Source organism: Trachemys scripta, chromosome 1 (assembly GCF_013100865.1).
Source record: "Trachemys scripta elegans isolate TJP31775 chromosome 1, CAS_Tse_1.0, whole genome shotgun sequence".
Lineage (NCBI taxonomy): Eukaryota > Metazoa > Chordata > Testudines > Emydidae > Trachemys > Trachemys scripta.
The window spans coordinates 185927119-185949280 of record NC_048298.1 but is presented as its reverse complement, the minus strand read 5'-3'; the positions used below and the strand labels follow the sequence as shown (position 1 = coordinate 185949280).

Here is a 22162-nt window from a genome sequence, read left to right as displayed (position 1 = left end):
TTCTGCTGAGCATTTTCAGTGCAGGAGGACTGCATGAGCTAAGAGAACATTTCATCGCGAGTGCATTTTTTTTGCCTTCTTATCTGTGCTAGCCTTTGGGACGGAGATGATAGGGGGAGTGTTGAAACATTTGCAGCTGCAGGAGGAAAAAAGGGAGAGTAGTATTTAAGAAGACACATTTTAGAGAACAATGGGTTGACTCTTTCATGGTGAACCAAGCTGTTAACATTACATAGCACATGTGCTTTCGGTACAAGGTTGTATTTTGCCTCTTATATTGAGGGCCTTCTGGTTTGCTGTGAGAGATCGCACACGAATGGCCAGGCAACAGAATTCGGCTTGCAGGCAGCTATGGTAAGCCACAGTCTTTCGGCTTCTTCAATCTTCATAATATGTGGGAATGGTTTCAAACAGCAGTGCCCTGCTTTCCCATACCAAGCCCTGTTGGGTTCGCCATTTAAAAGGAGGGGCTGTACTGGCCACGAATGCATCCAGTCTTCGGGAAAATTAATCATTAAACACGCTTGCTTTTAAACCATGCATTATATTTACAAAGGTACACTCACCAGAGGTACCTTCTCTGGCTTCATGGTCAGTGAGCCGCCTTGGGAGGGTATTGGCGCCAGGGTGATAAACAGTTCCTAGCTGTCAGGGAGAATGGTTTCTCCGCTTGTGCTATCCTCCTCCTCCTCCAGCTCATCTTCCTCATCCCCAAAATCCTCATCCCTGTTGCGTGAGACTCCCCCCTTGCAGGTGTCCATGGAAAGGGGTGGGTAGTGGTGGGCCCCCCCCAGAATTGCATGCAGCTCATCGTAGAAGCGGCATGTCTGGGGCTCTGACCCAGAGCGTCCGTTTGCCTCTTTGGCTTTTTGGTAGGCTTGCCTGAGCTCCTTAATTTTCACGTGGCACTGCTGCTGTTGCAGCCTCTGTCCATCATGCCCTTAGAGATTTTTTTCAAATATTTTGGCATTTCGTCTTTTGGAACAGATTCATCTCCCCAAACAGCTATCAGATCCAGTACCTCCCGTTCGGTCCATGCTGGAGCTATTTTGCTATTCTGGGACTGCATGGTCACCCGTGCTGATCAGCTCGCCATGCTGGCCAAACAGGAAATGAAATTCAAAAGTTCCCGGAGCTTTTTCCTGTTTACCTAGCCAGTGCATCTGAGTTGAGAGCGCTGTCCAGAGCGGTCAGAATGGAGCACTCTGGGATAGCTCCGGGAGGCCAATACTGTCGAATTGCATCCACACTACCCCAAATTCGACCCGGCGATGTTGATTTTAGCACTAATCCCCTCGTCGGGGAGGAGTTCAGAAATCGATTTTAAGAGCCCTTTAAGTCGATAAAAATGGCTTCAGCGTGTGGACAGATCAATTTAATCCTGGTCCTAACACTGCTAAATTTGACCTAAACTCGTAGTGTAGATCAGGGCTTAGAAATCCTTCAGAAAATAAACAAATAGCTCTATTGCATTCTGAATATAGTCTTTATTATTTCTGAGTGTTGAACTCTGATGGGAAGAACTCCAACAGAATCACAAGCCAGCTCAGGAAAGTTAGGCCCTTTTTAGCATAGTGTGTATTCAGCATGAAGACATAAAATCCTTCTCTGTATAAACATTGACAAATCTGTAATCAGTTTTGTATTGCTTCTGAAAATTCAGAAAATAGCTGTCCCTGTGCCCCCACCTACTACCAGTTTCTGCCAAGAATGCCCAATCTTCTTGCTGCTCCTTTATTTAGAGAAAGTAGTGAAAACATTCCTGTTGGCTGGGCATTTAGGAACACTGAAACCTCCATGCTGAGCAATATACAGGGCCAACCGTCAGTTTTGTGGGAAGTAAGTTATGCAGGATTCCAGGCAGAATGCCACAACCTGAAGTGGGATGTGTACTTCACCACCATGTTTATCAGACACGTACATAAAACTGCACAATCCTCATGGATCAACTGCCCTGTTATATGCACCATCCCCAAGTTGTGTGAATTTACATTCACTTTCAGGCAACATTTTTTTGGGAAGTTTTGTAACCACATGGTGCTTGGATACCGCCGTGATGGATGCTGTACAAAACCCTAAAGCAAATGTAAATGTTTAAAGAAGGGTAGCAACATACTGGGCTATACATAGGGAAAGAGGGAAGAATAAGAATGAGCAACTTATTAAATTGTTACAAAGGAGACTTCATTCCTATTTAAGTTTCTTACTCTTTGTTAGAAGCAAATATATCCTTTAGCACACGGAGAAATAAAACGTTGCCACACTGTGTAACTCACCAGGTTTCTTCCCTAAACTTCCCGTTTTTCCAGCAGTTCCAGGGACCTTAAAATAAAAAGGCAAATATAAAATTTACACACGTTCATATGTTTATTTCTCCTGACTACCAAAATGGCTTTGCTACAGCATTTTCCAAAAGAAGGCTCTGAATAGTTAGTGACTGTCCTAGAGGGATCTATCCTTGTAGCAATTCTCAGATGGATTGTCACCCCAAATATTATCTGGAATAGTGAGTAATGAATAATTAAAAACAAACATCTTCACTAGTTTAGGCAGGAAAGAGTGTTTTTAGTTTGGAGAATCTGGGAAGGTTTCCAGCTGTGTGACCGTTCATGAACCCCATCAATCTAAAGGGAAGATGATAATACAATCTAAGTCAGAGTTCACAGCGGGCGAAATTGCTCCTGCTAAATTAGATGGAGAACCAACCTCTGAAAATCCAAAAATCCTATTGCACATCAGAGTTATTGAAAGTCTGCCCAGAAAAACAGTACCTCTGAATGCTGGAAAAATGTAATAAAATAACGTCGTAATATTATTGAAACCTTCACCCCTCTTCTGCTCTCCCCCCATGCTGCTATCACTTGTGTTATATCCAACATTAAGTTTTAAGATCCAAGAACAGGACCATGTTTTATTTGTTCTTAAAGTGCACTGCATAAATAATGAACAGTTGAGATTAGATTTATCCTTTAATCTACTAAATTAGCTCTCCCAACAGCATAACCGGGATATAAACAATATATTTACAAAAATACAAGTTTTCTGATCTACATCTTCTAAACTGATTCTTAATGAAGAATTTGCTGCATTGAGGCAAGTCTTAGAGGAAGATGCTTTCTGAAAGAGCTATTACAGTACTGCAAAAGTGGCCCAAAACATTGCACTACCATAACCAGAGTGTTTTGGAGCTCTAACACAGAAGAGATTACTATATTTTCTATTTTAATTGAAAAGATGAGCGCCCTTTAAGTATCTACATACTATACTACTGATAAAAAGTATCACTCTTCAGTCTTTCCCAAAAGTCAAAAAGGTTAAACGATGACTACACAAGCGCTAATATTTCACATATACAGTCCACAGACAGTTATAGCTCATTAACACAGATGTCAAGATTTAAAAAAAATGTGCACCTAAAGTTAGGCTCCTAAATCCTTAGACACCTAAATCCAATCCAAATAAGAGTTTAGAAGGCTAAATTTAGACCCCCATTTTTTAGAGTCTTGACCATAATATTTTTATTTTGAAGAGAAGTGCAATAAATCAGTAGAATACATAATATTTCTCATCTTGTTGCAAGAAGGAACTTAAGTGTATATAGACAACCACATAATGACCCAGCTAACATCCACTGATAGATGACAACTGTATTCTCAAATAGATGAGAATGTGCGTGAGAAAACATCTCTTAAATTTAATACAATATACCATCTCCAGAAAAGAAAAGTGAATCACTACCCCCGTCCTCTCCGGACACACACACACACCCCTGACAAAAGCATTCCCCCTTTCAGGGCCTACACATGTGGTGGGAGTGCATCCAACTTCAGAACTTCTGGAATTTAATTGATATGAATCTAACTTCACCAGAATATGGCTATTAGGTAAGCTTATTTTTCTCCTGGGCTTGTTCCCTTGGGTTCATTATTACAATACCTTGTTTTGGAAGGAAAAGCTTAATATTTCATATTAGGATATTTCCCCTTTTATATTGTTTCAAGTCATATCTTACTGCCCATTCTCTTTGGTCATAAAACTGTTAACTGGAAAACAGCAATAATTCCTCTGATTTGGCTGTACATGACTATCATACAGGCCTTTAATAACAGTAAGTGACAGGGTACTCCAGGTGTTCTTAACCTTTTTCTTTCTGAGGCCCCCCCACAACATGCTATAAAAACTCCAGGGCCCAATGGGGAGGGGAGACAGGGGGCTCTGAGACGGGAGTCGTGGGCTTGGGAATAGGTGTAGTTTGACTTCTATTTTGGGTAGGCAGGGGCCAGTGGGACTCTGGACAGCTCCGCACAGCGGGGTCGGGAAGGAAACGCCACCTCCACCCCTAGTCACCTCAGCAGGCCATCCAGCCTGTCTGGGTGGGGGATGCAACCAAAAATTGTAACTCAAAAGGTGGGAGGCTCAGCTCAAAAGTCTGAAAACAGCTCAGGTTGCAGGCAGGGGGGTAGCTAGCGGCTGTGTGCCAGGAAGGCTCCTCTGCGGTCCCTGTTCTCCGAGGGCTCTGCCAGCCATGGAGCTGGGTCTGCCTGCCCAGACAGCTCTTACCGGTTGCGTGAGCAGAGGGGGCTGGGAGCTGAGGAGCAGCTTCAACCCCCTGCAGCAGCAGGAGACAAGGCTTCCCGCCTCTGACCTGGCCAGGGAGTGGGGAGACAAGGAGGTGGAGGGGGCTGGACCTTCCCCGGGACTGCCCTGCTCTTGCACTGTAGTTTCGAGGTGGGGGGTGTAACACACATATCTCTCCAACTCTGCCCAGGGGCTCGGGGCTTCGGAATTCAGCCCCGCTGTTCCCAGCTTCAGCCCCACGGGGGGGTGCTGGGGCTCAGGCTCTGGGTTTTAGCCACAGGGCCCCATGGCCCCCCGAAAGGGTTTGGGGACCCCTAGGGGGGTGCGGACCTCCTGTTGAGAACCACTGGTGTACTCCATGGTAGTTTATACAGGCTTATCTTTCAAACTTCACTGTAACAATGCTTTTTCATGTCCAATAAAGTTGTAAGATAAAAAACCCTCCATCTGATTCACTGACTTGAAATCATCAAATGAACATTATAAAGTTGACAAATAGGATACAAAAAAGGATAGACTTTGTAATGTTTCATATCTCTTTACCTCAGAATCTTTCAGTCTCACATAATTAGAAGGAAAGACTCCAGATTTGTCACCCAATGTTCCTGTCCACCAGTCACCATCTTTTTTTGTCACAAGAATCATATCTCCTTGTTGAAAGATTAAGTCTCCTTGTTCCGAACTCTCATATGTGTACATGGCAATATATTCTGGAGGAGAAGTTGTTCAAAAAATGGGAAATGCTTGATGAATCAAAGTATAATTTGCAAAAATCTATCTTTATGAAAGTAATGCCATATGACCTGTCCAAAGGTTAGATATTCATAGCTTTCTGCCCTATTGCTTCTGTGTCGGCAACACTTCACTCCAAAACATTTCCCCTTCCTTCACAAATAAGGTTTAATATTTAACTTTCTAAATTAGATGATCTTCAAGACTACTTAAAGTTCTTTAAAGGCTTCTATTCTAAAAAAAAACCAAACAAACAAAAAAAAAAAACAACACTCCTATTATGGATGAAGTTATTATTTTTGGTAAACCTCTAATATGACCTAAAGTATATATCTATTTTTTTTATTAACAAAAAACCAAAACCAAAAAAAACCACCACCCAAACTGTTACATCCCTGTTTGATAACTTGTTCTTCAAGATGTGCTTCACATGTCCATTCCACTTTAGGGGTATGTGTGTGTGTATGTTTGGCAGTCATAGAATCATAGAATCATAGAATATCAGAGTTGGAAGGGACCTCAAGAAGTCATCTAGTCCAACCCCCTGCTCAAAGCAGGACCAATTCCCAGCTAAATCATCCCAGCCAGGGCTTTGTCAAGCCGGGCCTTAAAAACCTCCAAGGAAGGAGACTCTACCACCTCCCTAGGTAACGCATTCCAGTGTTTCACCACCCTCCTAGTGAAATAGTTTTTCCTGATATCCAACCTGGACCTCCCCCACTGCAACTTGAGACCATTGCTCCTTGTTCTGTCATCTGCCACCACTGAGAACAGCCGAGCTCCATCCTCTTTGGAACCCCCCTTCAGGTAGTTGAAGGCTGCTATCAAATCCCCCCTCATTCTTCTCTTCTGGAGACTAAACAATCCCAGTTCTCTCAGCCTCTCCTCATAAGTCATGTGCTCCAGACCCCTAATCATTTTTGTTGCCCTCCGCTGGACTCTTTCCAATTTTTCCACATCCTTCTTGTAGTGTGGGGACCAAAACTGGACACAGTATTCCAGATGAGGCCTCACCAATGTCGAATAAAGGGGAACGATCACGTTCCTCGATCTGCTGGCAATGCCCCTACTTATACAGCCCAAAATGCCGTTAGCCTTCTTGGCAACAAGAGCACACTGTTGACTCATATCCAGCTTCTCGTCCACTGTGACCCCTAGGTCCTTTTCAGCAGAACTGCTACCTAGCCATTCGGTCCCTAGTCTGTAGCAGTGCATGGGATTCTTCCATCCTAAGTGCAAGACTCTGCACTTGTCCTTGTTGAACCTCATCAGGTTTTTTTCTGCCCAATCCTCTAATTTGTCTAGGTCCCTCTGTATCCGATCCCTACCCTCTAGTGTATCTACCACGCCTCCTAGTTTAGTGTCATCTGCAAACTTGCTGAGAGTGCAGTCCACACCATCCTCCAGATCATTAATAAAGATATTAAACAAAACCGGCCCCAGGACCGACCCTTGGGGCACTCCACTTGAAACCGGCTGCCAACTAGACATGGAGCCATTGATCACTACCCGTTGAGCCCGACGATCTAGCCAGCTTTCTATCCACCTTACAGTCCATTCATCCAGCCCATACTTCTTTAACTTGGTGGCAAGAATACTGTGGGAGACAGTATCAAAAGCTTTGCTAAAGTCAAGAAATAACACATCCACTGCTTTCCCCTCATCCACAGAGCCAGTTATCTCATCATAGAAGGCAATTAGGTTAGTCAGGCACGACTTCCCCTTCATGAATCCATGCTGACTGTTCCTGATCACTTTCCTCTCCTCTAAATGTTTCATAATTGATTCCTTGAGGACCTGCTCCATGATTTTTCCAGGGACTGAGGTGAGGCTGACTGGCCTGTAGTTCCCCGGATCCTCCTTCTTCCCTTTTTTAAAGATGGGCACTACATTAGCCTTTTTCCAGTCATCTGGGACCTCCCCCGATCGCCATGAGTTTTCAAAAATAATGGCTAATGGCTCTGCAATCTCACCCGCCAACTCTTTTAGCACCCTCGGATGCAGCGCATCTGGCCCCATGGACTTGTGCACGTCCAGTTTTTCTAAATAGTCCCGAACCACTTCTTTCTCCACAGAGGGTTGGTCACCTTCTCCCCATGCTGTACTGCCCAGTGCAGCAATCTGGGAGCTGACCTTGTGCGTGAAGACCAAAGCAGTGCACCAAAGCTGGAGAATTGTTTCCCATAGTGGTCCCAAACAGGGCAGAGCATGCACTCTCTGAACATTCATGCTGCTAGCCAAAAGTATACTGGGATGGAGTCACCCAATCTCTCTCAATTACTTCACCCCAGAAGCCAGTACTTGCTGTGACTCTGATATAGAAGGGAAGGAGGGTTGGTTGTGGAATGGACATGTGCAACACATCTTGAACAGCTACTGAACAGGTAATGCAACCCTTTTTTCTTCTTTGATTGCTTGCACGTGTCCATTTCACTTTAGGTGACCCACATGCAGTTCTAGATGGAATAGGAGATCGGAGTCTACTTAAACAAGGACTGCAACACCATGCTCCCAAATCTAGCCTCAAGGTTTGGAAGGGAGCATAATGTGTGATGAACATATGTACAGATGACCAAGTTGCAGTCCTGCAAATTTTACTGATGGGAACGTGACCCAAGAAAGCAGACAATGCTGCTTGTGTTCTCATAGAGTATGCTAAAACTCTGAAATGGTGGAACTTCAGCAATATCATAGCACAGATGAATAGAGGAGGTCCAGGAAGAAATCCTCTGAAAAGTTGCCCCCTCATCCTGTCAGCAAAGGAGACAAATACTTGAGGAGACATTCTAAACAGGTAAAAGGCTAACACACCCTATGAATGTCCCAAGTACAGAGTTTTTCCTTATCTTAGAGAGTGAGGTTTCAGGAAAAAAGGTTAGTAAATATCATAGGGGTAGCTGTATTAGTCTGAATCTGTAAAAAGCAACAGAGGGTCCTGTGGCACCTTTAAGACTAACAGAAGTATTGGAGCATAAGCTTTCATGGGTGAAATCAGACGCCTGATGAAGTGGGCATTCACCCACGAAAGCTTATGCTCCAATACTTCTGTTAGTCTTAAAGGTGCCACAGGACCCTCTGTTGCTTAGTAAGTATATAAGCTTATTTAGAATTCAACACCACTTTTGTGAGAAATTTGGGGTGTGGACACAAGTTAACTTTCATAAAGATAAATATATAAGGAGCATCAGCCACCAAAGCCTGAAATTCTGTTACCCTCCTGGTTGAAGTAATAGCCACCAAGAACACCACCTTCATTGAAAGATGAGAAAACAACCACACAGTTATAGGTTCAAAAGGAGGCCCCATTAAAATGGAAAGAACTAAATTCAGATCCCAGGATGGTGTTGGTCCCTAATAGGAGGTAAAGAGCCTGTCCAAACCTTTCAAGAGCATAACAGTCGTAGGGTTGGAACAAGACGGATCTTTCATCTACTGGAGGATGGAATGTGGCAACAGCTGCCAGATGAACCCTCATGGAAGTGGTAGAAAGTCCTTTTTCATTTAGGTAAAGCAGGTAATCCAAAGCAGACTGAATCGGAGCCACTGAAGGAGAGGTTTATCTTCTTGCTGTGACCACATGCTCTTCCATTTCTTGAGGTGAGTATAAGTGGGAGGGTTTTCTGCTATTTAAAATATTTTACACTCCAAGGGAACAGACAGCTTCCTGGGAAGTTAGCCACAGAGCATCCAAGCAGTAAAGTATAGGCTGAGAGGTTTGGGATGCAGAGTCTGGCCATGGTCCTGCAAAACTATGTCCTGAGACCTAAGGGAGAGGTGTGGGATCTTGAATTGAAAGGCTCAACAGGTCTGAGAACCAAAGCTGATGGGGGCATGCTGGAGTGATCAAATTAGGATGGCATGATCCTGTCCGAGTTTGCTCAAAACACTTGGCACCATAGGGTTGGGAGGAAAAGCATAAAGATGTTTCCCCTTCCAGGATAGCAGGAAGACAGAACTGGTGATACTTCCTATTCTGTTGGATGGTGAACAAGTCTATTTTTGGTATTCCACAAATTTGAAAAATGCACTTTGCTTTGTGATCTTTACTAAATAATCTGCCGAGATGATCCAGTAGACAGTCCTGAGAGCCAGGAAGGTGAGGTACTTTGAGCATAATCTTATTCCTGATACAGAAAGACCGAAGTTTCATTGCCACTTGGCACAGGGTGTCTGCCTAACCTGGCATCTCCCTGCTTGTTTAGATAGAATATTACAGCACTGTTGTCTTTGAGCACCTGTACAAAACAGCTTCTAATGCAGGGAACAAACACTTGACAGATCGGGCTCAAAGCTCTTGAACACTGAAGTGGAGGGAGAGATACTGATCTGTCCAATCCCAGAGTCTGAAAATCCCCTAAATAAACTCCGCAACCGAAGGATGAAGCAGCCATGACTAGGGTCATGGAGGGCAGGGCTGGGTCAAAACAAACACACACACACAAACACACACTTTTTGTTTACAATGGCAGGGTCCATCCACCAGTCTGGAAATGACAAAGCACTTCCACTGGATGTGCTGACTCACATACCTGCATGATGAGATGGATGGCAGACAGTCTACAACAGGGATCAGCAACCTTTGGCACATGGCCCATCAGGGAAAGCCCCTGGCAGGCCGGGCCAGTTTGTTTACCTGCTGCGTCCACAGATTCGGCTGAGCGCAGCTCCCACTGGCCACAGTTTGCCGCTCCAGCCAATGGGGGCTACGTGAAGCAGCGGCCAGCACATCTCCTACGGCCAGTGGGAGCTACGATCAGCTGAACCTGCGGACGCGGCAGGTAAACAAACCGGCCCGGCCCGCCATGTGCTTTCCGTGATGGGCCATGTGCCAAAGGTTGCCAATCCCTGGTCTACAACAACCTCTGCATGACACTGAGGTGAAGTCTGGCATGCTATGTCATGTATGTGCAAGTTGCCACGGGATCAAGAAGTTTCAGGCAATTCCTCACTGTCGTATGAAGCCTTGAAGTATTTGCACAGGTCCAAGATCACCTAAAACCTGGCCGGAGATGAATACAATCTTCACTGTGGTCAAATCTAATTCATAAAAACCATATTTGATTCTTTGTACAAAGAGAACTGATTTATCTTTGTTGACTAACAGGCTCAACAAATGAAAGAGGGATTGGATCTTTTTCATGGCTACCACTACTCGCTGTCTGAACCGACCCTGAACCGTTCAGTCATCCAGATATGGGTACACCTAAACATCTGCCTCCCTGAGATGTGTCGCAGCCAATGCCATGCACTTTGTGACGACTCGAGGGGCTGACAAAAGGCCAGAGAGGACCACCATAAACGGATAATGAACATCTTCTACAACAAGTCTTAAAAACTTTTTGTAGCTCTGGTGAATGACCAAATGGAAGCAGGCATCCTCTAAGGGCAGGTCTACACTACTGGGCTAAGTCCACTGGAGTCGATGTACCTTAGGGCAGGTCTTCACTATGGGGGGGGGGGGGGGGAGTTTTAAATACACAAAAACACCTCCGGGTGAGGACAGCGCTGTGAGGACGGCGGCAAAATCGCCCCCCGCGGCACCCCGTCAATGGCGCTTACCCCCCCCCCCGCGGTGGAGTAAGAGCGTTGATTCGGGGATCGATTGTCGCATCCTGATGAGACGCGATAATTTGATCCCTGAGAGATCGATTTCTACCCGCCGATTCAGGCGGGTAGTGTAGACCTAGCCTAGGATCGACTCATAGCAGTGTGTTGACACCGCGCTGGGTCGACAGGAGAAATTCTCACATCGACTTACCTTATGCTTCTTGTTCCGGTGGAGTAGCGGAGTCAACGGCAGAGCGATCAGCGGTCGATTTAGCAGGTCTTCACTAGACCCGCTAAATTTGACCCCCAGTAGATCAATCGCCGCAGTGTTGAGCCATAATATGAGGAGACAAGCCTTAAGTCATGGGCAGCAAACCAGTCATTGGGGTCTGAGGTCGGGATAACAGATGTAGGAGTAATCATATAAAACTCTGTTGAGTTTTTGCAGATCTAAAAGAGGTCTGAGGCATCCCTTGGACTCTGCAATGAGAAAATAGCGGGAACAAACTCCCTTCCCCCAATGCTGACTCTGCTGCCCATAACTGTAATAGAGACTGACAGTCATGAATCAGTACAGTCTTGTGAGAGTGGTCCTTGAAAAGGGCGGTGAGGTGTGTGGGAAGGGGGAATAGAGGTGAATGGCAGGGTACATCTCAGTTCCATCACATTTAGAACCCAATTGATAGGTTATTATGTGGGTCCAAGTGCTTAGGAAGTGGGACAACTTGCTGCCAAAAGCAGGAGAAGTTAGAGTGGCTTGCTGACCTCGACAACAGAATCAAATAGATTGCTTAGATATTACAGATTATTTAGAGGTAGCAGAAGGCAGTGGACAAGGAGGTGGTCTCTTCCTCTGAGACTTATGGCATTCCCTGGACTGGTCTGGCTGCCTTATCAGGTAGAACAGGTACCTTTGCTGGACCTGAGAGCAGAAGTGCTTTCTCTTAGGACTTGTGTATGAAACCCAAAGACTTTAAGGTTGTCCTAGACTCTTAAAGAGAATCCAGACTGTAGTCAGTCTTCTGAGAGAATGAAGGGCAAGTCTTCCATTGTTTGATGGACTTTGGTTGGAATGCCAGACGATTGCAGCCAAGATGCACAACACATAGTAACTGCTGTTGCCGTTATCAGAGCTTCTGAATCCGCCTCATCCAATATAGCTTGTAAAAACAACCTTGCTAACAGGCAGCCTTCATGTACAAGAGCTCCGAACTCCTCTTCAGCATCATCTGGCAACTTGTCTCCACACGCTCAATGTGCGTAGGGCACTGGCTTTTTACCTGGATCGGACTAAGCCATTCCGGAGATCCTCTCAACTATTTGTTGCCTCGGCCAAGCGGGCAAAGGGGCAACCTATCTCCACCCAGCGGCTTTCCCGCTGGATCATCTCGTGCATACGCACGTGCTATGAGTTGGCAGGGATTCCCCTGCCACCGATCATCAGGGCACACTCTACAAGGGCTCAGGCCTCATCAGCTGCCTACGCAGCCCATATCCCCATCCAGGACATTTGTAGGGCGGCCACCTGGGCCTCAGTTCACACATTTACTTCGCATTACGCGATCGTCTCCCAGTCTAGGGATGACGCCGGGTTCGGCAGGGCAGTACTTCGTCCCGAACCATCACGAACTCCTACCTACCTCCAGCAGATATTGCTTGGAATCACCTACTGTGGAATATACAGGAGCAATCACTCGAAGAAGAAAGGACAGTTACCTGTTCCGTAACTGGCATTCTTCGAGATGTGTTGCTCCTGTCTATTCCACACCCCGCCCTCCTTCCCCTCTGTCGGAGTTGTCTGGCAAGAAGGAACTGAGGGTGGGGGGAGCCCGTGGCTCCCCTTATAGCGCGATATGCAGGCGCCACTCAAGGGTTGCCACGGTGCTCCCCCAGTACGGGTACTGCTAAGGGAAAAACTTCCAGCACCGGTGCACGTGGCGAGCACGCACACCTACTGTGGAATAGACAGGAGCAATCACTCGAAGAATTTGGTACCTCTTCTCCATTTTCTTGGCAGTGGGTGTCAAGGAAGAGGAATTCTTGTCAAATAATTCTGGTGGGTTCTAAGATGGCTTCATTAATAGGCAGAGCCAGATGGCGTTGCCGAATTCAAAATATCCACTAATTTGTGTGGATTATCCTGGAACAGTTTCATCTGAATACCTAGGGAGGCAGCCACCCTTTCCCTAGTTTCCTGGTACATTTTATAATCACCTGGGATTTGGGAGGACAATTCTGAGACAGTGACCCCATCTGGTGGTGATGAGGAAGCATTGTGCAGAGGCACTACAGTGTCAGTCTGCTCTGTTGAGTGCTGACTATCTGTAACAGGAGGGTCAGATACTGGAGGAATAAGATCCCTCAATTCTGGGTAATGGAGTCAGTACAAACAAAATGGCACCTTGATGGAGATTAAGTAGAGTGATACACAAGAGAAAACAGACGTGAATCCAGGAGTACCCCATGGATTCCAGAAAGGCCACTGCTGTACTTGATACAATACCAGGGTCCAGCCCTAAGGGCATCCGATCGAGACCTACTCCTATAAGAAGTCACGATGCTGGGGCCTTGAACGGCATGAGGACAAACGGAAGATGCTTGAGCCCTTCTGAAATGAGATCGTAAAGCATAATATACCACCTCTGACTCGAACGACGAGTTAGCACAGTCTGAATGCCAAGGCAGCATAGTAACAAGTAGAGTAGCAGGAGACCAAGACCTGATGGGAGGTGGATGGTACTGGAGGAAGAATCTGAGGCTTTCCTCTTGCTGAAGGGACTGTATGTCTGCTCTAATGCACAACAGAACTTCCTTTGTTCATACCGAGAGGGTCTGGTTCAGTCCCCAACAGCACCAAATGTGTAGATGCCAAGAAGTATCCCAGGGGGGTAGAATTAATTGGTAACTGAGTCTCATCCTGCATCAGTGGTGAGTCTGACACCAATAAGCACAGGAGATCCCTGGCCACTGCAAACACTTCAGATGTCATGGTACTGGTACAGTAGGATGCAGCACAGAGGAAGGTGGTGCCACTGAAGGTCCCGAGCAATGGAGTCAGCCTCTATGGTCTTGCACGAAGGGCCAGAGTTGATTACTCTACATTGCTAGAATGCTGTACTAGGAGTGCCTAAGTGGGAGCTACCTTAGCTCTAACCTCGGTACTGGTCTTCTTCTTGTGCAAGTCTGTTGGGGACCCCGCCCTCAAGATGAAGAGGGCTTCTTTTGGCCAGAAGAGGTTGAAATGGTGGACTACTTCTGCAGCTTGCCCAGTACTGAAAATGGAGATTGGTGTCTCTAGCTCTCTGCGCTGCATGGATGCTGCCAAATCTGGTGATGTGGTCTGAGATAGAGTCAAGTCTGAATCCCCAGGTACAGAGCAGCTGGGGTTCAAAGGGGGAAGAAAAACTATTTCCCTATCTCAAAGTCAAACATCTCTCAACTTCTTCATCCTGGTCTGAAAGACCCGCATATAGATAAGGCATTTATGCCTCACGCATACTTCTGCAAAACACTTTAAACAGGGAGTGAGGATTGCTGACTGGTATAGACTTGCTACAGCCAGAATGGCGCTTAAATCCCAGGGATTTATGCATGCCCCAGTACCATGCTAAAAGCTCAAAGAAAGTGCTACTAATTAAAACTATAACTACAACCATACTAAACTATTTACAGTAAAAAACTTCTAGCAATTTTTTCTAAAATCAGAATGGGAGAGAGTAAAGTTCACACATATACAACTACTGACCATGAGCAGTAAAAAGGAATTGATGAGCGGGCAGAGCGGCTCCATCCTTTTATACCGTTGGCTAACATGTGCTGTCCTGATGGATACTGTTATGGGGAAGAATTCTCCAGCTTCAATGCCCTAGCGCACACAGTCCTAAAGTGGAATGGACATGTGCAAGCACTTGAGGATGATTGGCTTTATAAGCATACTTTCTACGGGTTCAATTTTATGCTGAGAACTAGCATTTCAGTCCTGGCATACAAAATCCCACTTTCTGAACTTCTGATACAGTGTTCCTTTTACATATGTCAGTTGGCTCTCATGAACAATGAATTCTTTCATTACTTGAAGCTTTGTATGGAGACAGCCAATCTCTTTGTATCCTATGCAACAGTTGGCTTGAAAATGCTAAGATAATGGTGGAATACACAATTTTGTTAAAACATGGTCAGCTATTTGGTATTCAAGAGCAAAAAAAACCACTGAAACAGACTGCTGTTGAGAAATGCAACGTGTAATTTAATTACAGAACTAAATGAAAACCTGTACAGCTAGGAGTGCAAATAAGAATCTCAGACAAACCAGTAACATTTTCTGAAGTAGTATGCCTATTACACAATTCACCAAAGATTTCTGAAAATACTCTGTGTTACACACTTTGCTTGTGGAAAACAGTGGCAAGCATAGCACGTTTAATGGTTGGGGAGTAAGTGTAGACGGAAATACTACCCTCAGACCTAAAATACTAACTAGCTTTCATGAAAGTCTGTTTCTGAAGAATACTTATATACGAGTTTCCTTTCCTAAAGAAATTATAAATCTGCCGAATCCATACAAAACGTTTTTAAAAAATATTTTTGAAAGTATATGCTTTTAGCACAGTGTGTAAAATATCCAGCTAATCAAACTGAAAAATACAGAACGTATGACAGAAGACATGCAGTATCCCAGGTTGTAGCTACAGAGCCACGACTGGGAGGGAGATGGTTTAGCAGTTCTGTATTTGCTTTTAAACTGCCTTTGAAAATCAAGGAAGCCAAATTTTAGCATCCTTCTATAATTCCACTTTCCACAGTGGAATTTTTATTATCAGTGGCAAACTATAGACTATATTGTGTGTGATAAAAATTGCCCAAAATGATTCCTATTAAATTGCAGTTGTACAGATGAGGTTTTAAAAAATAAAGAATTAAAGCACTGATAAAAAGACTGATAGAGATATTACTATTTTGTAAAATATATTTATTTTCACACATGTGCACATGCATACAGGTCCTATCCCTTGCTTTGTGTGCTTTTTTGACAATTAAGTAACCAATTCTGAATCAGATTAACTCCAGTAACCCCCTTCAACCTTGAATCAGATATGCTATAGGTCAATAATTAAGTGATATAAATGACTGAATTGAACTGGCCCAACTATTGCTGGACTCACCCCCATTTAAATGCAACCCCACCCCACCCCAAAAAAATCCCTAGTGTCAATATTACTTTTAATACTAAAAAAATAGGGAGCCTACATGTTTAATAACAGAATCCAACTTCTACCAAGCTAACATGTCTTATGAAAAGTTTGTTATATTGACAGCAGTTTTATCAACAATATCTCAGAAGAAAAGTTTTTTATCTGTTTCCTGGTATCACTGCAGCCATACCTGTGCTAGCAGTGGTGTGGGTTCCAATGATGGCAAAGGTCTGGCACATTTAGAATCTTGTTATGAAAAAAATAGGTACAAACTTGCAGACAACTATAAGTACTCATATGGTTTTCGATTAATAATAGTTCATTAATGGAAGGTGCTTAATGTTCAAAATAACATGGAACAACAAAAAATACTGATCTCTATCTCAAGGCACTGAGTGCAGTCCTTGTTATTTGCTATTAATGTATATTTATTTATATTATTTGCTAATAATTTATAATTTAAATCTAACCTTCTTGGGTCAAATAAGACAGCACAAATTAAAACTATTAAAAATTTACAGTACATACATGCCTGTTTGGATAATTATCCATTTCCTCATGGTGGGATCAGCACTGATTTGTCTTCCCTTTCTAAGAGGTCGAAAGTTTTGGTCTATCCAACATTTAAATAGGAAAACAGGCACCGCAGGATTCAAATTATTCACAAAGAAACATTGTAAATGAAAAACTAAAATTTTGGGAGACAACTTATTAATTTAATGAATATTCTTGCTTATCTTGAAGCATGTACGCATGTTTTTACATGGCATATACTGCATACACACACAGTGTATGTTAAAAGAAAATATATCCTTTATGCATTTCATATGCTGGGCCTGGGCCCTTCCTATTGTAGGCAGAAGGCTAAAAACAATCAGAAATATGGGATTGATTCTCAACTGCTTATAAATGACACTGCATAAATTAATGTACCTAAGTTAATTAGAAAAATACTATTCTTCTGTAAATGAGCAGTTTTACAAAACATGCAGGACATAGCCTTATAGTCATAATTAATTCTGGAGGTAATTCAAATTCTTACTTTGTAAAGTAAGAGGGCCTGATTCTGCAATGGAAATGAGTACCACCAACTCCCACTGGATCTGGCTCTGAACTTGTACCTATTACTAGATAATTTATTTTATTAAAACTATACAGTAAGATGTTACTAATATCATTCAATCAAAATTCTTACCTTCGCCTGACATAGCAGGTTTAGTTGCTGGTGATGTTACTCTCTTTAGACTAGCAGGACTTTCTGAAGAACCAGAATCCATGCTTAAAGAGAAAATATTAAATGTCTTAATTTCTCTAAATTTAACAAAACTAAATATTTTGAATAAAAAATACATTAAAAGCTATATCCATGAACAAACTATCTCAACATGTAAAGCAAAAAGATAGTAAAATTTAAGTTTTAAACCTCAGCATGACAAAATACAGTTTGAAATCATGTAACTGGACTGAAAGCAAAAATTGCTGTGCTCTCCTCTGCTCCCCAATAGAAAAATGTAAAGTTCATTCTAGTTTTCATTATCAACTAGAACATTGTTTTCACACGATGTATTGTATTAGAGTACAATCTTACTATCTTTCAAAACACTGTTTGCTAGTAAAGTGAATATAGGAAAGTGGCACCTCTTTACTCACTAGCCCTACCCCCCAAGCATTTCAATTCTTACTTATTTTATCAAAGTAAGTAAGATTTTGCTACTTTTTAGTCTTGTTGGCATTGTGTAGCCAAAATTGTTAGCTAAATTCTAAATGCAGAATTGTTGTTGGCGATACATGATGCAGGAAGAATCCATCTTTGCTTTCATATCCCAAGCTGAGTTTGTAGGTAGGACTGGAAGTTTAAAAAAAAAAAAAAAAAAAAAAAAAAAAAAAAAACAGAGGAAGCCAGAAAACAAAGCTCATCATTTTATTTATAAACGGAGTCACACCGATCTGAAACCAGGAGATACAAATATGGCCACACAATGCCATATTAATAGTCACTTTTCAGAGCCAACACTTTAAAAACGAACGTACAAGTACACACAACATTTTAAATAGGAACAACATAATATTAATGATTAAATAAAAATACTGTTCATTCTAACAAAAGCAACCAAACAAAATACCTTGTCGACTTTCTTATGGGGCCTGAAATGAGTTTCACATATGATTTGGGAAACCATCCCTTTTGACCTTGGACTTCTCCAAACCACCACATGTCTTGTTGTTCCAGAACTGTGATGATATCATTTTTGTTAAAATTGAGGTGGTTGTCTTTTTTGGCTCTCCAGGGATACAAGGCCTGTGCTTGAAGGCCCTCTACTTTTTCACCCTATTGTGGTAAGAAAATAAATGTGAATCACTTAGAGTCTTTCGCAAAGAAGGCTGCTAAAAATAAATAAATAAATCCAACATTCATTTATAGACACAGCTCTGTGTGTTGACTGTTTCTATTAAAATAAGCTTTTTACTCAAATAAAGCCAAACAGATCATTTAAAAAAAAAATACAAATCAAGTGGATATATTAACACAGTCCACCAGTATTTCTATATTTGTATTAAAGTGCCTGGTGCATACACTCCTGTAAGATATTTAATAATTTTTCTACACAGAAAAAGATTTTAAAAATTAATTGTCTCATCTACCACATTTATGTAAAGCACTATAAATAAAGAGACAAGCCTTGCCCCCAGGGCTTATAGTAAATCTCACAAAAAGTGAGAATAAAGAGAATCTTTTTGCTATAACTTATTCATTATGCCATCTTGCATTCTACTTGCTTTTTCGGGGTTTACATATAGCATTCTGAGATGTGCTAGATATCTATGTACCAGCACTACATATTTTTCAGCCAGTGTTGAGGCACTGTGATCTAACAGATTGAGCACAGGATTGGGATTCAGGAATAGAGCTGGGCGAATAACTGATTTTTCGGTTCTCTAGCAGTTCTGGAAAAAAAAATAAAGTTTGCAAATTGGGTTGAAATAAATTAAAAAATATAGACAAAAATTATGCAAATCAAAGCTAGTTTGACCCAAAACATTTTGTTTCCAGGCATTTTTTAAGAACTAGAGTCATAAAATGATTGGAGGAGGAAAGGATGTTGATCTCCTGATAAAACTTCTAACCGCTGATCTAAATCCCTCCCCTGAGATGTGGGAGACCCAGGTTTGAATCCCCGATCTGGAGCAGAGATTTGAGCCCAGATCACTCCTCCCAGGTGACTGTCCTCACCACCAGACTAGAGTTGCTCTCTCTTTCTCTCTGGCCCAATTTATTCAAGCATTTTATAAAAAATGAAACAGCTTCAGTAGGAAAAAATGAGAGCGATGCAGCCCAAATGGTTAGGGCACAAAGCTGGGAGGGGGAGATCTGGGTTCAAATCATTGCTCCAGAGCAGGAAACTCAGGTTCTAACCCCAACAAACCAATTGAGTGCACTAATCACTGGGATAAGAGTTATAATGGGGGACACCATCCCCACCACCTCCTACTCTTCTTCACCACATTTTGGGAATCTAACCTGAACATTTTTTTTCCTGCCTAAAACTATTTGGTGAATGTGTGTCAAATTGACAAATAGTTTGGGGTTGACCAAAATGAATTTTTTTGACAAATTTTGTGTCAAAAATATTTCACCCAGCTCTACTGGAGAACTCCGAGAATGCCAAATTGCACTTCCCGCATGGCTTTGTTTGACATCTTCATCTCCTCATCTTGAAATACTTTACCTCCCTTAGATGAATGTTGCAAGGGCTGGTCAATTAATGTTTGGTTATCACTTTGCGAAAGTTAAAACACTGGGTTAAGTATGATTTCTGCACTGATATAGCCACTTACCTGCCCCAGGACAGGAGAAGGCGATGATCCGGTAACAGTGGCTGGGGTGAAGGCTGATCTCTGCCTCACCTGCCCTGCACTTGGAACAGTCAGAGAAGGCTGAGCTGCCCAAGCATCCCAATTATCAGTCTCTGGTTTCTCACTAGTGCTGGTCGGCCACCTGAAAATAAGGCAGACTATATAATCTGAGTGATTTTTTTCATGTGATCACTTATCCTTTGAACATCACCTCTCATCCTGTAAATTGATTATTAGAACCCACTTTCGACCACCTTTTCGTTATCATTTAACCAGGATTATCTGTTCTCAATCTCCTGGCTTATTCCTTATTGTTTAGACTTCATTAGTCCAATTTCTTTTTCCCCCAGCGTGCAAGCTCTGGGTGCTAACTGTTGAAACTATGCATTTTTAAAGCTCAGTGCACAGCTGTAGTTTTAAGTAGACAAAGGTATATAAACTAAATATATTAACAATTGAATTTTTTTTGCTTTTGCAATTACAAAGTAACAGACAATTGTCTACGTTTTCACTAGCTAGTGTAGAACCCTAACGTCTAAAAAGCCCTAAATAGTTGAGTCCCAGCTACCTCTCTCATCATAATATTGGAGTTAACATCAGCTGACACGTATGAGTTAACAGTTCTACACAGTAAACAGGTGGGGTGGAGGAAGGGAAGAGTGAGACAAAGACAGGGCATTTCACCCCTGTGGGTCTGGCAAAGCTCAATGTTGTTCACTTCCTGGCCTGGTCTACACTACAAAGTTTTAACATCAAAACTTGCCTTCTGTCAGCACAGTATTGCATGCATCCACATTTAGTTTTGAGTCCTGACAAAAAAAAAAAATCCCTCAACTTTTACCAGCCAAGTTAAATCAGTTCCTCAAGTGACAAGCCCTCTACTAGTATAGTTTTACTGGCATGATGCTTGTATGGCTGCAGAAGTACCTGTACCAGTACAAGTAGTCTTCTAGCACCTGTTCCCTCAGCAGTGCCCATTCTGTCTAATTTTTGAACAATGCTCCTGAGGTATCATGGTGATACCAAGTCCAACCCCACTCCCCCACTTTAAAGTCACTGATATATTTTGGAAATGCCTCTTTTCCTGCTAGTACAAGTGTATTTGCGAAAGTTGGACAAGCATAAGTCTAATTCATCCTCATGCCACTGTATAGTCTAGGGAAAAGGTCCTTGATTTCCTTGATGCGAAGGTGGGGTAGAGAAGAACATGTGCGGGCACAGCTACATAATTTCAACAGGAATAAAGAGGTATACAAGGGAAGTGTACATTGAGGGCACTGAGGCCCAGGGGTGTAGCAGGGATGAGGGCCAATGCCAGGAAATGGGGAAGGAGCTGCGTCAGGCTTACCAGAAGACAGAGGAACACAGCCTTAAGTCTGGTGTTGCCCCTTAGACAGGCCTGTGTAACAAACAGCTTGTTGTCAGACTGAGCCAGGAACCACCTGCCTTCCTGCCTATAAAAGGGGACATCTCACAACCTGCAGTTCCCTTGAACTGGCAGATGAAGAAGATATCACTGAAGACAGGGAGGCAGATGGTGCTGTGATCATTCAGAGCCAGGAGCTCTTTGAGACCCAGTTGGATCTATAGGAAGGGACCTTAGGTATGTATAATTTAGTTGGACTGTCCAATTAACGCCAGCCATTTTGTTTACTGTCTCCAGGGCCCCCGAAATATTACCCTTTTCCCCTTTCCCCTTGCTGTCAGATAATGCTGCCAAGCACACTTATTTTCCCAGGCTGCTTATGGGAAGGACAACTAAGTGAATGGGAAAAGTGGTGGGAGAGTCCTACTTTCAGTAGGCTTGGGAGGATTTTAGATTGGAAACCAGTTCCAATTAGTATGGATTTTTTTTCAGTTTTGTACAATCACCCACACCAACGTCAGGGCCCATTTTAAATAAAATAATCAGCCAGCAGATTGAGGTGTTCATTCAGTCCCATCACTATCCGTGGCTTGCAAAATGGAAAACTGCCACTAAAATGTGGAGATTAACTGATTTCGGTTATATATCTTCACATAGTCACCTGTGCCTTAACAAAGCCATTAGGTTAAATAAAAGAAACCAACCCTAACAGTATAAAGAGAGTGTTCACCTTAAATATTAATTTCTATTCCTGGCTCCTGTATCCTTAATTAAATATTGATTATTATTAAGCATTTACACTGTAATAGTGCCTGAGGGCCACAACCAAATTGGGCCCCACTGTGCTAAGCACTGTACAAACATCATACACGATAAGCTCTGGAGTAGAAAC

At 42.9% G+C, this 22162-nt stretch overlaps 1 protein-coding gene across 8 annotated transcripts in view; it reads right to left on the bottom strand.

The window, feature by feature from the left end:
• The window catches only part of ITSN1 (intersectin 1), a 209200-nt gene that overhangs the window by 48129 nt on the left and 138909 nt on the right, over positions 1–22162 (bottom strand). For 7 of the 8 annotated variants that reach the window (XM_034752246.1, XM_034752221.1, XM_034752212.1 and 4 more), the window contains 5 exons: positions 19887–20046; positions 18173–18378; positions 17245–17327; positions 5122–5288; positions 2277–2322 (listed from right to left, as the gene is read on the bottom strand). In XM_034752246.1, coding sequence (XP_034608137.1) covers positions 2277–2322; positions 5122–5288; positions 17245–17327; positions 18173–18378; positions 19887–20046 — 662 coding nt within the window. The remainder of the gene's footprint in view (positions 1–2276; positions 2323–5121; positions 5289–17244; positions 17328–18172; positions 18379–19886; positions 20047–22162) is intronic. The other variant, XR_004643381.1, reaches the window with a different exon arrangement.